Source organism: Cuculus canorus, chromosome 16 (genome assembly GCF_017976375.1).
Source record: "Cuculus canorus isolate bCucCan1 chromosome 16, bCucCan1.pri, whole genome shotgun sequence".
NCBI classification, from domain to species: domain Eukaryota; kingdom Metazoa; phylum Chordata; class Aves; order Cuculiformes; family Cuculidae; genus Cuculus; species Cuculus canorus.
The window spans coordinates 7,687,324-7,703,068 of record NC_071416.1 but is presented as its reverse complement, the minus strand read 5'-3'; the positions used below and the strand labels follow the sequence as shown (position 1 = coordinate 7,703,068).

Below are 15,745 nucleotides of genomic sequence, written 5' to 3'. Positions count from 1 at the left end.
CATGCTGCTGTGGCATCTCCAGCTTGCTTGTTCTGGGATTTAAAGGTAATTGTTCCTAGTGTCTCTTTGCATTTCTGCTTGCAGAATGTCATTTTCTTCAGAAAATGCTCTTCTACAATTACTGTGAATTACACATGAAAAGCAAGCGACCACATATTGATTGGAGCTGAGGAAAAGCACCAGAGCCATTTAGAGTAGATTAACTTTTTCTGCAAAATGGTTTCACAGTTATTTAAAGAGATTAATCAGTTCATTTCAGGCCATTTGCCATTGTTTCTATGGCCTAGGCTCCCCCACAACACACCGCCTGTAATATTCCCCTCTCTGCTGTGGGAAAAGCTGAGGCTCTCCTGGAAGGAAGAGCGCCAGGAACAGGGAAGGAGCCCTCGTCCCCATGTACCCTCCGCAGCAAGCCATCTCCATCCTGATGCGCTGGGCTGAGAAGGCTTGCGGAGATGCACAGAAGGGCTCTGGGAAAGCTGCGAGCAGCAGAGCGCAGCTCTCAGCTGTCCGGGAGCGAGAGTTTGCCCTCAGCACTGGTGGTGTGTGCCCAGGTCCCTCCTGCTCGCAGCCATCCCATCTATGCCCTCATGCCCCGCTCGGGGCGGCGCGGCCGTGGAGCACCCTGTGGCAGAGCCAGCTCCCTCCCTGAAGTATTTCAAAGCTTTTTTTTTTCCTTTGGGAAGAAAGTACAGAAGTCAAATGGCTCCTGTGGAGGAATACTTTCCAAATGTCAACACAATCTGTGCTACATTATGGCTAAATGTGATAATCTTAACGCCTGGCTTCTTAATGTCAGTGGCACTGAAGTCTGATGGATTGACAGACAGCCAGAATGACACGCAGTCATAGCTGATAAGGGCTCTCTCTAGGGAAATCACAGCTTTTTAAAGATGTTGGCAGCTACTAGCAAGTACCTTTTTATTTGAAAGGATTACAAGCATTGATTGCACTTCCTGTTTTCTTTTTATCACATTTCTGCACCAAGTGAAGCTTGTGCTGTGAGCTGAGCCTTTCAGACAATTATTCTGAAATAATGAAGGCGTGTCATGTTGGCTGTAATGAGTATTTTCAATGCCTAATTTGCGTGCAATGTGAAGGGATTTCAGCAGCTGCCTGGTTCCTGGCTAAAGGTGAGCGACTTCTGACCGCGGAGGAAGCTGCTGTGGGCTGACTCCGCTGGGGTTACAGCGGGATGGAGCGGTTCTGTTAGTGATGCGTGCTTCTCCCAGCAGAAGAGGGATTAAAACTTCACCAACTACTGTGGTTAAAACACTTGCTAAGGGGACTCATCCTGCTTGGAAACGGCTGGTGTCTGCTCCCCACAGCGAACAACCGGACCAATTTCTGCTCACCTGAGCAGCTCCTCCTCCACAGCGATGAAGACAGACGAAAAATGTGCCCATAAAACTGCAGTGTAGCTGGACAGGGCAGTTAACAATCCCTGAGCCACAACACTCGCTGTCGCTGGCAACAGATGAGGGATGTCTGAGCACAACTGTCTGGCAGCCTAACCACAAGCAGCTGGCAAACACGCTGGCAGAAGAGGTGGATGGGCAGCGTGCCACACCGCACAACCCGGGAGAGGCAAATGCTGAGGCACGTGGCTCCTGCTCTCATGTTTAACCTTCCTTGCTACCCAGTGCTGTGACATTAAATGCCAGATGCTGATCGTCCCCATACCTGGATTCCAGCAACAGCGAGGGCAGTGGTGAGGGCGTGCTCGACCGAGGTCCTTTGTACGGCTGGGGCTGTGCGGTTCCTGTGCAGCATCCCCGTGCCTGGCTTCGCTCTGTTGGTATGACGGCTGCGTAGCCCAATTGCTTCAGACTCTGCCCACCTGTGTTGTATCCAGCTTTGTAAAGCCCAAGGTCTTTCCCTAAGAATTTGAAGGACAGTCATTAAATCCACAGGGATATGGAAAAGGGTGAAAAGGCTGGGAGAGAGACCTGGCTGGGATATGAGTAGCCGATAGCCAGCCTGGCTGCCCTGCATGGTGCCAGCACCCCAAGTGGAAGGCAGTCCTGGCAGGCAGCCGGAACACCCGCTCTCCACCACGTTGCCCTGGTGTGCTCAGCAACATGAGGGGCGTTTCAGCCCCAGTGACTGCCCAGGAGCAAGACCGTAGGATCATAGAATAGTTTGGGTTAGAAGGGACCTTAAAGATCATCCAGTTCCAACCCCCCTGCCATGGGCAGGGACATCCCACTGGCTCAGGCTGCCCAAGACCCATCCAACCTGGCCTGGAACACCTCCAGGGATGGGGCAGCCACAGCTTCCCTGGGCAACCTGGGCCAGCGTCTCACCACTCCCATGGTGAAGAAATTCTTCCTAATGTCCAGTCTAAATCTGCCTCTTTCCAGTTTATACTCATTCCCCGTTGTCCTATCCCCACAAGTCTTTATGAACAGCCCCTCTCCAGCTTCTCTGTAGCCCCTTCAGGTACTGGAAGGTCACTATAAGACCTCCTCAGAGCCTTCTCTTTTCCAGGCGGAACAAGCCCAACTCTCTCAGCCTGTCCTCTTATGGAAGGTGCTCTAGCCCTCGGAACATCTTCGTAGCCCTCCTCTGGACCTGTTCCAACAGATGCTAAGGCCAAGTAAAATTCAATTATTTTGTTTCTTTCTGACTTCTCTGGCTGTGGCAACGCAGATGTGAAAGCTGCCTGAAAACTTGCTCCTGCCTTGCCAGTAAGCTCAGACCATCAGACTAGGTCACCTCCAGGATGCTGGAAACACTCCTGGGATGGGCTGGGAGGCAGTGGAGCTGCTAAAAGGAAAGTGCACAAACTGGAGCACAGCAAGAAACCTCCAACAAGACCCAGACGCTGTCTTTGCACCGAGTACAAAGAGCAGAGATGCACAATCGAGATTATGCTGAGCAGCGAGTCTCTGACACCAGCTTTAAAGGAAACTCAAGGGCTTGGTAAATGAAAGGATGGAGAGAGCTGTGATATTAGCTATGGCAGAGGTGGGTAAAGGAGTCAGCTTTCTGGTGACAGTGCAGCTTCCGCAGAGGTTATGGGGGAAAAGCAATCACCTTCTTGAGCAGCACATTACCAGCGTGAGTGGGAGCTGGAAGCTTACAAGGCCATGCCTGCACTTAGTTACCAGAGATGTATTTTTCTCCTGGGGTGCAGATATCACTACCCTTTTTTTCATTTCCTTTTAACGATCCCAGTGGATCACATCCATCTCACGTAAATAACTCTCTGGAGGAGGCTTGAACACCTTACCTTCTGGAGCTCTCACTGGCTCGGAGTGAAGTTGTTAGAGGTGACCGCTGCGGCGTCTCAGTACCGGGGCTGGGAGCAGAGCTGCAGGATCCGCCTGCCACTTCAGCACAGGGGCAACAGCCTTACAGGACTCGTTCAGAATGCAAGAGTGGCAAATGCCACTGTCCTCTGCCATCAGATGGTGAAGGTCGTGCTTCAACCGCAGAGGCAGTGGTGAGAGGGCAACTTGCACGCAGGGGCCTGGAGCCCTGTGGAAGGACGTGGAACATTGCAGAAGCCAGGACACCCAGCGAGCAGCTGCCCTGGCAATACCACCGGACAACGCAGCTCCACTGGCGCTGCTCTGACCTGCAGCAGGCTTCCTTCAGGCAAAGGAACACGCAGAGCTGCAGGTGTCAGCACGCAGGGCACAGCTTGGCCAGGTCCTGATCACCACCATTGCCTTCCACTCCTGCAGCAGTCACCGCCACACGCAGCTGCTTTGCTCCTACGTGATCCTGCTCTGCCCAGCAGCTGCCTGTTCAGTGCACCCACTGCATGGGTATTGTTAATGAGCTGGGAGGCCTTGGCCCATGGTGCTGCCACCTCCACACCCCTAGGATTGGCTCTGATGTGAGAAAACTGACCCGCAAGAAGCATCTTCACTCCACACTCGCCAGCAGAGCTGCCCCTGGCTTTGTCCAGCCCGCCAGCTCAGCCTGTGGATCTGAGATTGTCTGGTCACTGGACCCATCTACTTTCCTGCAGAAGCAAGGAGGAGATCAACCCGCCCTTGGTCTGCCTTCCAAGGAGCCTAAGGCTTCTGTGTAGCTGCTGAGGAAAGAGAGAAGTTGCTGTAGGGAAATTTTCTCAAAGGGGGCTACGTTGAGGGGCCATGGAACTCTTAAAACATCTTCACAGATGCTTCAGCAATCAGAGCTTTCAATAATCCTCCTGTTTTGTAGTTAAGGGTTTGGTTCTGGCTGGCAATTTGTTGCTTTGAGCTCTCTGAATTCCTCCACAGTATGAAGCAGCAAATCCTTCTGCACAGCCGAGGCTCATCACACTCAATCCTCAGCACTTGTTACCTCCTCGGTCAGGAGCACAGCAACTGCAGGTGCTTCCTCTATCAACGGGGAGTTCCTGAGACAATCCAGCCCACCCGATCCCCAGAGTCCCAGGGTAGCTGGGCTGCTCAATTCAGTGCCTGAAGTTGGATTCCAAGAGACCATATCCCTGCACTGACTGCAGCTGGAACGTGACAGCTCTTGTTGTTAAAGACCTGGGCTGCAAAGGAGGGGTGCAAACAGAGCAACCGTCAGTAGCTCTCTGCAAACAGCAACTGCCCAGTGTGTCCAAGACATCCGAGCATCCTGCCGCGAGGGCACTGCTGACACACTCACTGTGTGTGGGCAGCCGATGATGCTCGCAAAAAGGGCTCCTCAAGGCTGGCAGCTACAGAGGCACTCGCTTCAGCTGTGAAAAGGAAAACAGTGCTTACGTCAAGGCCTGGCAGCACACCTTATGCATCTGAAAAACCCTCCGGCCTCAAGACTCCTCCCTTCTGTTACAGCATCCCTCTAACTACCGTCATCAAAGGTCACCAGATGCTTCTTCCATAACATTTAGTGAATGATCAAGGGAACAGAATGGGAGAAGAGGCATGGGGATGGTGAAGGATACGGAAACACTTAAAAGACCTCAGGGATCAATAAGCCTGTTTCAGAGTGAGGACTGCAAGATGCTATTTAAATGACTGTCACTTTATGGAGAGGTTTAAATTTTACCTCTGCTATCTGCTGACCTAAAGGGATGCCACTACAGAGTTTAGCGCACAGCCCCCTCTCCGTGTGCCGAGCAGCAGCTGTGAGCCACATCCAGTCCTCTGTAGCGTGCCGACACCCGCTGGTGCCACAGCATTCGCAGCTACGCGCCCTGACAAGGCTGCTGGGGCCCGGGGACATTGACACTCGTTTGCCATTAACGCATTGCTCGTTCCCCAGTCCCTGGCTACCAAGAAAAACGAGAGCAAGTGATTTATCTGTGGTCAGGCTAGAGTGTCATTTCTTCGCTGATGGGACCACTTGGCAATGCAATGTGAGGAAACAAAACAAGACAAAATAAGCAAATAAGGCTCAGGCTAGACGACAAGGAAATAATTTATTTCCAGGTCCTAGAAAGACCTTGAAAAAATAACAAGGGTGAGGACATCAACCTCCTAATTTCATTTGGGTAGAGAAAGGAAACCAAAGTGACTCCGTCTGACACTGTGGCAGCTGCCAGCTCCTCCTGCCGAGTGCGGGTGGGCAGGGAGTGCAGGGCAGTGCTGTGCGGAGTGGCCGGCTCGCTCGGCACCGCACTCCTCCCGTATTTACACGTGGGATAGAAATTAAAACGCAAGCATGCGTACATGCGTGTTGGGGAGGATTGGCTGGTCAGGGATGGAAACAAACCCAGTGGGAAGGTTGCTAAACACGTATCCTGTCAGACCCCATCTCCTACGGATAGAGCCCTGCTAGTGCACAAGACTTTTGCTAGAGGAAGGGCCAGCTCTGCAGGGGCGTGGGCACAGCTCTTCAACCCGGAGGGAAAACACAAACACGTTCCTGAGGAAAAAGAGGGGTTTCTCCATTCTCCCGCTCCGGGTTTCGGGGCATCACCTGCCTGAGGTGGCGTGGCCAGACCCAGCACTCAAGGGCCAGCGCAAAGCAGCCCATGGGTCCCACTGCCTCCCCAGAATTGTCACAGTGAACCAGCAGCACGCTGGGGCATAAGTGCTGGCAGTGGGGCACCTGCCACCTCTGGGAGCGGGGACCAGAGTGACCCTGAGACGTGAACAGCTCCCAGTCCCAGTGTGAAAGCCAAGCTATGGCTCCCATGTGGGCAACCGTGGCAGCTGAGGGCAGGAGCAGCCAAGGGCAGGAACCATGGCAAAGACGTGTCCTGCCCATCTCCACTGTCAGGTCTTGTCTGCAGCCAAAGGACCAACATCAGCAGCTGGGAAGCAGAACAGTAAAAAATGAGCACGCATGTACATTTACATTAAAACCTTCTCCAAGGATAGAAAACACTCTCTGTGGCTAAACTAAAAGGACAAACCCAATGAGAAGCCCAGGATGTGAAAGACTTTGTGAGACCTTATCAGTTACCTATCAATGATACAATTGACTTTTTTTTTTCCCAACATGAACAGATAAGGAACTGCATGACCCAGCTTGGACTGAGGAACTGCTGGAGGGCGTTGCTCAAAGTGCTGCTCAATTTACCTTGGGGGGAATTCAGCAGGGTTGGAAAGGTGCAGGGCACTGAGCACTTTCCATCAGCATCACCTGCAGCCCGAGGAGCAATGCCACATCCCACTGGCTCCCTACAGATCTTCCGCTTAAAACCGTGGATTTTGTGCAAAGACAACAGCCCTGCTGAGGGAGCTTGTGCAGGTTTTGTGCAGGGCACCATGCCAAGGACACGCAGGGTATCCCAAGGTGTCAGACCCACTGCCCAGCCTGCAGCAACCAGCTTGGCCACGCACCAGTGCCAGCAGGATCTGGCCTCACACACATGCCCTGGAGATGGCTATTCTACTGCCGATGGTGATGCTTTGCTGTCAGCTGGCTGTAGGCAGGATTTATCCCTTCATATCAGAGACTCAGGGTTCTGTCATGCCCTCTAGCATGGTCCTCTAGCGGGGACACAGCTCCCCCCACCATAGAAGCCCAGGTGTGCCAACGTGCCACCTGCTGCCCTGCGCAGCCCATGCCACTTGGTAAGAAGCCAGCACTTGGCTAAGAGCCTGGCCCACCTCGAGGGGCTGCCAGAGCCAACCCGGGGACCACTGCTCCGCACCCCTCCAACAGTGACCCCAGCAACACGGCTGCTCTGTGTCTTGGCAGTGCGTGGGACGTCCCTATCCATCACCAGGGCCATGGGGCACAGCAGGAGCTTGGACACCACATCTGCTGCGCAGGGAGGGAGAGCCCCCTCAAATCACAAGCATCTTTGATAACCACAGGAAAGGTCTAAGAACTGAGAGGCAAAGCAATTGCAGCTTTAGAGGAAAAGTGTGTTTTGAAGTGAGCTCTAGTGCAGCGGCCGCTCCGTGCAGGACGTGACCCCTGAGCCTGCAGGCAGTGCGGTACGGTCCCTCCAACGCACCAGCAGCCAGGTGCTGCCAGGAGCCGGGGAGAAGAGAGGACTCCATAAAGCAAGCAAGGGGGAAAAAGCTGAACAGAAGTTAAAAGCTTGTTTCCCTCTGCAAGCAAAGCTCTAAAAGAAATCAAAGCTCTTCAAATCTTCTGACTGGAGTGACAAAAACAATTTAGACAACAAAAGGCTCCCGGTTTGCTCTTCCTCTCCTGAACGGGGCTCACTGAGCAGATCTATTTAAATGATAATTTGTGGGGGGAAAAAACCCTTCCAAACTCTCTTGAATTACACTTTCTTAAATTAATGTGTAGTGCTTTAATGGAGATGGGTATGAAGGAGATTATGCCAGCCGCAGCAGCTTCTATGGGCGCTCCAGCCTCCGTCTGGGTGTAGAGGCCCCAAAGAGGAGATGCTGTAGAGGAGCACTTGCCCAGCGTTCTCGGCCCCTCAGCACAGCCCCTCTCCGGCACCCACAGAACCCAGCACAGAGCCTCAGTCCAGGAGGTGTCGGGAGCCTCACCAGGAGTTGGCAGGATGGCTAGGACTCCTCGCTGTCCTCCTCGCCCCTGCGCCCAGCATAGAGTGCTGCCAGCTGCCGGAAGCGTGGCCCCCAGCCCCCCAGGTAGGAGAAGTCCTGCTCCGAGCCGCTGGACCAGGTGTTGAGGGAGCTCAGAGAGGGCACAGGGGAGTCCGAGCCCTCAAAGGCGTAGGTCTGGAAGGAGTCGTAGGGTGGCACAGAGAGGTCCTCGTCTGCCTGCTCCACCTTCTTGCAGATATAGTCTCTGAACACGGAGAAGTCCAGGTCCGGGCTCTGCACCCACTGCGGAAGGGCATGGAGCTCAGAGGCCAGGTTTCCACTCAGGCCTCCCTCTCCAGGTCCCCCACTTCCATCACCACCTTTAATCTCACTGAAGTCGTAGAGGCTGCGCAGGGCTGACATGTCATAGGCCTCAGTGTCCTGCTCACCCCCACCTTCATCGTTGTATTTGATGACATTGTCCCTCATGTCTTCGTCATCCTCAGACGTCAGGTGGCTTTTATGGTGTCGCTTCAGTGTAAGGATCAGAAGGACGAGCACTGGGAAAGGAAGAGATGGTCAGACGGGTGCAGGGGCTTGAGGAAGCCACAATCCCACAGAACGAGGCCCACCCGTGCCTGGCAGCAGGGAACAGAGGCAAAGCACCCTTCGTCACGGGGAGCCGTGCAGCCGAGACCACCGGCATGCCAGCCCATTCCAATCAGCCAGGTGCACCAGGTAGCAGCTGTGCTGTGTTACTGGCTGGGAGAGGGGCTTGCCTGGGCTCCAGTGCAGACCAGGAGCTTCCTTTCCAATGCTGAACAACCACTGAGGCAGGAGAGACAGACAGATGGATGAACACATGGCTGGACAGACAAACGGATGGATTCTGCAGAAGATGAATAGGAAAAAGGGGTGCATGAATCACAGAAGCAGCCAAATGTTGGGAGGGTGAATGTGGAGCAGATGGCACAGAGCCTGAGCAATGAGCCGCAGCTGTGTCCTAGATCATCATCCATTCATCCCATCACCTTTAAAGCACCGATGTGCACTTTACTCGTTTGGGCAATTAGGCAGAAATTTGTTTGCGCTGCATTGGAAAATGAAACCAGTGCACCCCGTGGGAAAGGGTTTTCTAAATGGAGACACAGCAAGACGGGGAGCAGCATTGTGCCAAGGAGAGAAGCCTTCACTGAACAAGGACTGGCTTCCGCAGATAACCGTACAACCCTCAGAGCCAGCTGTGAGCCAGCAGTGATGCTGCAGGACTTTCAGCAGCAGTGTCCATCAGCTGCCTTAGGCTAAACCTGAGAGCACCACCTCACCCCTCTCTGAGCCCCTTCCCACACGCACACCTCCCTTCCCTTCGCACCATGCCATGGCAGCCCGGCACCAGCTCATGCCAATATGTCAGTGCCAGCCAGCAGCATTCTCAGGGCACCAGTGCAGACCTGGGCAACACTCTGGTTTGCGTGGATCCCAGCTCCATGTCTAGGCTTACACACTCATGCATGCTCTAGCGCTGACCCTCTTTATGCTCCCAGGTAAGAGCACAACCACATGCCCCACACCTGCTGCCCTTGGCCACCACGCTGGGGTGCACACATGCCCTGGCTGCTGCAGGATGCCTGCTGTGAGCATGGCACAGCACCCACGAGCGGCTCTTGGCTGCTGTCTAGGGAGGCACAGAGAAAGCCAGCAACTCTCCAGCCTCCTCTGGGCAGCAGCTCGCCTTGCCTGCGCCCAGGGAGCCCCGCTCTGGCTGCCCTGCTGAGCCCAGCAGGACCTGGGGCAAACATGGGAGCTTCCCTGCTGGGCCCCCACTGGCAGGGGGCTTCCTGGCTACCAGCAAGGAGAGAGGCAGCAGAGGAGCCTGCCCCATGCCCACAGCAGCCACCTGTGCTAGTTTGTGTGATGCTGGATGGAAAGGAGAGGGAATAGGACAGGAGAAGATCATAGGACAGGCAGGCACTCACCGACCAGAATAAGGACACACACCAGCAGCGCGATGAGGGCACCAGGGCTCAGCGTAGCAGATACAACGTAGGCTGTGCTGTTGCAAGACTGGATGGCCCCATTGCTGTCACAGCCACAGATACGGATAGTCAGAGTTCCTGTGCTGCTGAGGGCTGGGGGGCCGCTGTCCACCACCAAAATGGGGAGCAAATACACATCCTGCTCCTGGCGATTGAAGCCCATTCTTTGCGTGTGCACCGCAGCTGTGTTGTCTGCAGGGAACAAGTAAACCCACAGCAAAGTCATTCCCACAGCATAATCGTGAGCTCCTTCACACTCGAGATTAACACTTGGGGTGCTGGTGGGCTGCTGCTGTGTGCACAGCAGTTGTTTGTGCGCTAACTCCAGCAAACACCCAAACTGGGGACAGAGCCTCCCTCCTCTCCATCACAGGGGAGCAGGCAGCAAGCTCATGGCTTCCCTGCACAGTAGCCCCTCGGCAGCCTGAGCGCCTGGAGGCGGCCAGCTCTACTCCAGCACATGCTGCTTCACCAGGCACCTCGGGTCAGCCCAGCATCTCACCTACTGTGTTCCCAGGGCACAGCAAACCTGATGTAGGAGCAGCAGCACACAGTGTCTGCAGATGGCACTGACTCTACAAGAGCAGTTACTGCTTCCAAACCCAAGTGCCACTGTTCAAGGGTCCTGCCTCAGCCAGAGGGCCAAATATCCCTAGGAACTTTTGTAACTTCTCAAGGAATAGGCAGAGGTCCCTCCAAGCCTCTCGGCTGAGCCAGCCATCCTTCTCTCTGTCTGCTCCAACCCTGCTGTTTCAGCAGCTCAGCCGGCACAGCATAACCCATTACGATCCCATTAACACAGCCACTTCATGGGCCCCTCCAGGACCCCCAACGCCAGCGATGAACCCAAGCGGCAGCTGCACACAGGCGGCCTGGAGCAGGAAGGGTAGGAATAGGGACTGGAAATCAGCTCGGCTCCCTACTCACGTGTGCTGCTTGCTGCCAGCAGCAGAGCAGGCAGGAAGGGATTGAACAGTAGCTGCACAACTGTGGCCAGATGTCAGGAGCTGCTGCTGACTGTCTGCAGTCTTTATTTAATAAAATGTAGCCTGGCCCCCTCGCAGCAAGGTGCTGCTGGCTACAGACTCTCTCCTCACTGTGCCTGATTTATGCCAGACTGGCCCCTTTCTGTATCAATCAGCTCTTCGATTGGAAAAGACATCTATTCTAATACTGGCTCTTGGGCTGCTTGCCACCACGGAAATTGCCATATAGATCGGGTGCTGCATGGGAACACACGGGGCGCAGTAGGGACAGGAGGCGAGCCAAGAGCAGGGCGCAGGCACACGCCAAGCTGCGGGCAGGGACGATTCCCAGGCAGATGGGAAGTGGGGCAGAGACAGAGGTGCTGGGTGGCAGTGGGGCAGAGCAGAGCACAGAGCCCATCTCTCTGCTTAGGGCTGGGGGCCACACAGTGTGGGCAGAGCCTGCCAGGATCCCAGTGCCAAGCCCTCACCCAGCTCTGCCAATACAAACGGCAAAGGCACAGATGACCTGCCTGCAGGACCGCCGCATCCAACCCCAGCAAAGGCCGAGTGAAGGCAAGGCTGGAGGAGGAAGAGCTGAGCGATCCTTGCTCGCTGTGCTGACGTGCAGGGGTAGAGGTAAATCCTATCCAATCTATGCCAGAGCCGAGCATAGCTGGGTGCAGCAAGAGTGAGGAAGATGGGCTGCCTGGGCCCGGAGGGAGCAGTGCAGGGGCTTGTGCCCAGAACAGTATTCAGCTGTCACAGTGCTGATACCGGTCGCTGCTTCATCAGGTTTCTGGACCCAGCCCTTTTTTGTGTTGCCAGAATACGTCTGTGTTGGGGAGAGCAGAGCTTTTGGGACTCTAGCTGGGGAGAGCAGGATTCCAGCATAAAGGAAACAGAGAAAAAAAACTCTCTTCCAATTCACCTGAGAGCACAGGTCTGTCTTGAAGAGCTCAATCCGGAAAAGGCAAGAACGCCAGACAGAAAACCACACCGGCCAACATTTAGAGGGTGCACTGAATGCCGCAAGGGTGATATTCCAACCCAGATCTTATTCATGAACACAGAACTCTGCTGCAGGTCACTAGAAAAGCTCTTCCTTTGGATGTAGCATCTTTTATCCATTAAGGGAATTTTCCAGGTAACCTCACTCATCCCTGCTCGCAGCAGCAGACTTCAGGCAGGCAATATCCTCAAGAGTAGATGGTAGCAATAAGGTAAATGCTGGTATGAGTCGATGAGGGGACAGTTTGCTTCAGAAGGGAGATATGGCTGCAGTGCCCAGCACTGACCCAAGCTTCCCCAGTCTGATGTGATCCAAGTGCAGCCGTGTCACCAGCCCTGGGAGGGGATTGCCCACAGCAGACAGCACAATCTTTCTGCCCCATACACTTTGCCTGGCTTCTCCGTACTCGAGGCAGGGACCACCATCCCTCTCTGCCTGGGCAGCCACCTGGTCCTGCTGGAGATCGGCCACCGCAGCTGTGGCTCCTGGAGCAGCACACAACCCCAGCATGGAGCTGCAGGGAGGAGCAGTGGAGCGCCAGCCCTCCAGGTGGCAGGGAGGCTGGAGCAAGTGGCAAGAAGTCTGCTGAGAAGCTGTTGCCTACGAAGGATGAACTAGGGAAAACAATACTGTTATGCTTATAATTTGCACAGAGGTAACAAGATCTCATTTCGTGCCGGCCTTCAGCTTGCAGCAGCATAGCAGGGTTGTATAAATAACATTAATGCAGTGTCTCAGCAAGAGGTCAGGACTAACTCCTAGCTGGCCCAGCTAAACAGAAGCCTCAGGCATCTGGATCCAGTGGAGATGAAGTCACAGGACAAATGGGACAGACCCACTTGCTGCAAGCAAATAAGGCTCTGGCCCTCAGCCCAGGAAGGTTGCCTCCACTGGTACCATCACACCAGCTAAGCAGCCAGCCTGTGCTCCTGATCAGATCCTGCCTCAGAGGATCCCTGTGCACACAGCCCTGTACCTCCACATGCTGCTCAGTCAGTCTCTGGTCCAGGTCTGATGAAATGGGAGGTCTCTCAGCACCCTTTTAGTGCTGCATAAGTGCAGGCACAGCACCCGCTCCTCACCTCTCTGGAAACACAGCAGAAGGCTGGCGACTCCCTTCTCTTTACAGTCAGCTCCTGTTCAGGAGGAGGATCTGCCACAAGGCACACTGTATTTTTAGAAACAGACTCTAGAAATCAAGGGGAAATAGATGTGCAAGTGGCAAAGGCAGCCACTAACCTCAGCTCAGCTAAGACTGCTCAGACAGCTGCTGAGCCCCCAGACCTCTGAGCAGGGGAAGGAAAAATACTGCCTCTGCCGAACCCACAAAGTCAAAATAAAGCAGCCAGTACTTAAATATATCAGCAGCAAGACAGACAGCTCTGCTCCGAGAAACAGCACAGAAGGGGGCTGAGGTCTAGCTGTTTAACCCAAGACTCAGTGCTAAGGAAGAGAGACAAAAATTACAACCACAAAATGCTATTTCAAACATCATGAAACTACATTTTCTCTCTTGAACGGAGTGACACAAGCACTCCCTACAGGGGGAGATCCTCAGGAAGATCATGTCTACACCTACAACACTGCTCACCAAGGCTGGGCAGTTAGATCCCAGCTTTGCAGAGATCAGCCTCCTCCCAGCTGCCCACAGCTCCCCAGCAACCATCTTCTGTTGAGTGTTTACAACTCTGTTACTTACAAACTTCTGTGTTCCCTTCCAAGATGCTCCAGAAAATGCAGGGCTGCTGCCATGCAACGGAGTCTGTTTGACCATAGAAACAAAGAAAATTTTGCCCAGGTCTGGGAAAATGAATCCTGGAAAATGTGCCGACACACAGCTGACCCAAGGTAGCTGCCTCAAGGTATGCGCCTGGCCATGGGTTTGTTTGTATCAGCACAGCCTGAGCCATTGCAAAGAGGCTCTGCAGCCTCCTGCACCTCTTCCTCTGCTGCAGCCTCCTGCTAAGTCCAGTTTTTGGATCACGAGGTTGAGGAGCAGCATCTCCCAGCAGGCGGTACTGAAATGTGAGCAGGCGTTAATCCACAGCTTTCCTACACAGATAAGGTTAGAGCTCCACACTTCTGTCCTCCTGGCCAGTCCACATGAGGTTGTGCTTTGTGCTACACTCATGCCACTATGAAGGTTGTGCCATGCGTTCTCTGAAAATCCAGGCCAAACCATTTACTGTCGGTACCACCTTGATATACAAGCTGATGTTTCCGTAACAGGTTTCTACTGCCACTCTCTCCCTGACCACACAGGGATGTTATCCTGTGCGCCGCCTTATCACCTTGTGTGACAGACAGAAGATGACACATCCACCTGCTTGAGGAACAAGTCACCAGACAAGGCAGAAAACAGTGTGAGCCAAATATGCAGTGACCCATCAAAACTGCTGCAAGAGGGGAGTTTAGGGACACAATATACTCTAGTGGCAGCGTAACATTACTAGGAATAATTAAGTCTCTCAAACTCCCTCTCCAAAGATGCTCCCGGCAGTTTCAAAGCCAAAACAAAGCCTTCTCTATTTCAAAGAGTGGTGGGACCAGCAGGGAGCAAGCTACCTCCAGCTTGGGTTTCACTATCCCTGCCCTCTCCCACATTCCCTGGGCCACACAAGTGTCTGCCTTCCTCTTCTCTGGCTGCTGTTCTGCAGCTCTGGTGCCCGGACATGCCAGCTCTGGGGAGGCTCCAGGGCTCCTGGCCAGGCTCACAGCCACACTGCTGCTGGAACTGCCCACAGCCCCAAAGCGCTCCCCAGAGGAGCTGAGCCTTCTCCAGCCTCAGGCGGGTGCAGCTGGTAGAATGAGAATCCAATCTTCCCCTTTTGCCCCTTCCTTCTCCCAAGCTCACTGGTGCCTGGCCACGCCACCACTGCTACTCATTTACCCTTTGCTCAGCCCCCTCGGAGACTGGATGCACTTTTTCACCCCCCCCCGTCAGACCAGCACCTGCGCTGCTCGCGGGAGACTGGAATCCCTGCAGGCCTGGAAGAGGTTTCTTCTACCCTGAGGCAATCCTCAGATCCTAACATTTTGCTTTTGATTGTTACAGTTTTCAGATCTTCTACCACCCATTACATGCTCTTAATGAGACCTGCAGAGAGTTCAGACATCTGCTTGCCGAGCCCTCGAGCTCTGGAGTCAGTAGCTCCATGTGTTGCTCCATATTCTCTATCACCCCTTCCAGGTTGCTGGGCTTGGATGCTTTCTGCCATGCCTTCCAATGCAATTAGCATTTCTCGGAGAAGGTTATTTCAGGCTTTAATTGCCTTTGATCCTTCTATAATCAATTTTTTTTCAGGCCAGAAAGTGAGTTTGGAGGCAGAGGATGGTGAATGCCTTTGGAATGGCACCAGTTGGACCTGGGTAAGGTCGGTCATCCCAATTTTGACTCTTCTTATCTCACATCATTTGCTGGGTGTCTTCCTTCTGGACTGGAGTTGTTGTTGCCACATGACATTTATCCCTCGTTTGATGAATTAGGAAGTGCTTGAGCACTCCCTTGGACAGAGCAAAAACAAGGAAAGAGAGATACCAGTAGGAAACAGCACTGTTTCTGAGAGCCTGATCCCTGCAAACCAGCTATAATTCAGCTAATGCAAGTCACCTTTTACAGTTGTATCTCTGATCCGGTGCATCAGAGCCAAGGCAGCTCCATGTGCCATTAGGAGCTGCCAAACAGGGCTGTGGATGTCAAATGTAGGCACTTTGGACCCCACTCTGTGCAGTTTTGGCTGCGGTGGGGCCTGACCCAGCGGGCTCTGGGCTGGTGGCAGCGTCATGACTGTATTGTGGCAGCAGATCTGCCTTGTGAGCAATACCAGACGCCCACTTACCAGCAGGCATTCCACAGTC

General features: G+C 53.9%; 1 protein-coding gene across 3 annotated transcripts in view; it reads right to left on the bottom strand.

Moving 5' to 3' along the window:
- Nucleotides 1-5,398: 5,398 nt before the first annotated feature.
- Nucleotides 5,399-15,745, bottom strand: part of CDH22 (cadherin 22) — an 82,696-nt gene continuing 72,349 nt past the window's right edge. For 2 of the 3 annotated variants that reach the window (XM_054081608.1, XM_054081609.1), the window contains 2 exons: nt 9,851-10,102; nt 5,399-8,434 (listed from right to left, as the gene is read on the bottom strand). In XM_054081608.1, coding sequence (XP_053937583.1) covers nt 7,896-8,434; nt 9,851-10,102 — 791 coding nt within the window. In that variant the 3' untranslated portion in view covers nt 5,399-7,895. The remainder of the gene's footprint in view (nt 8,435-9,850; nt 10,103-15,745) is intronic. The other variant, XM_054081610.1, reaches the window with a different exon arrangement.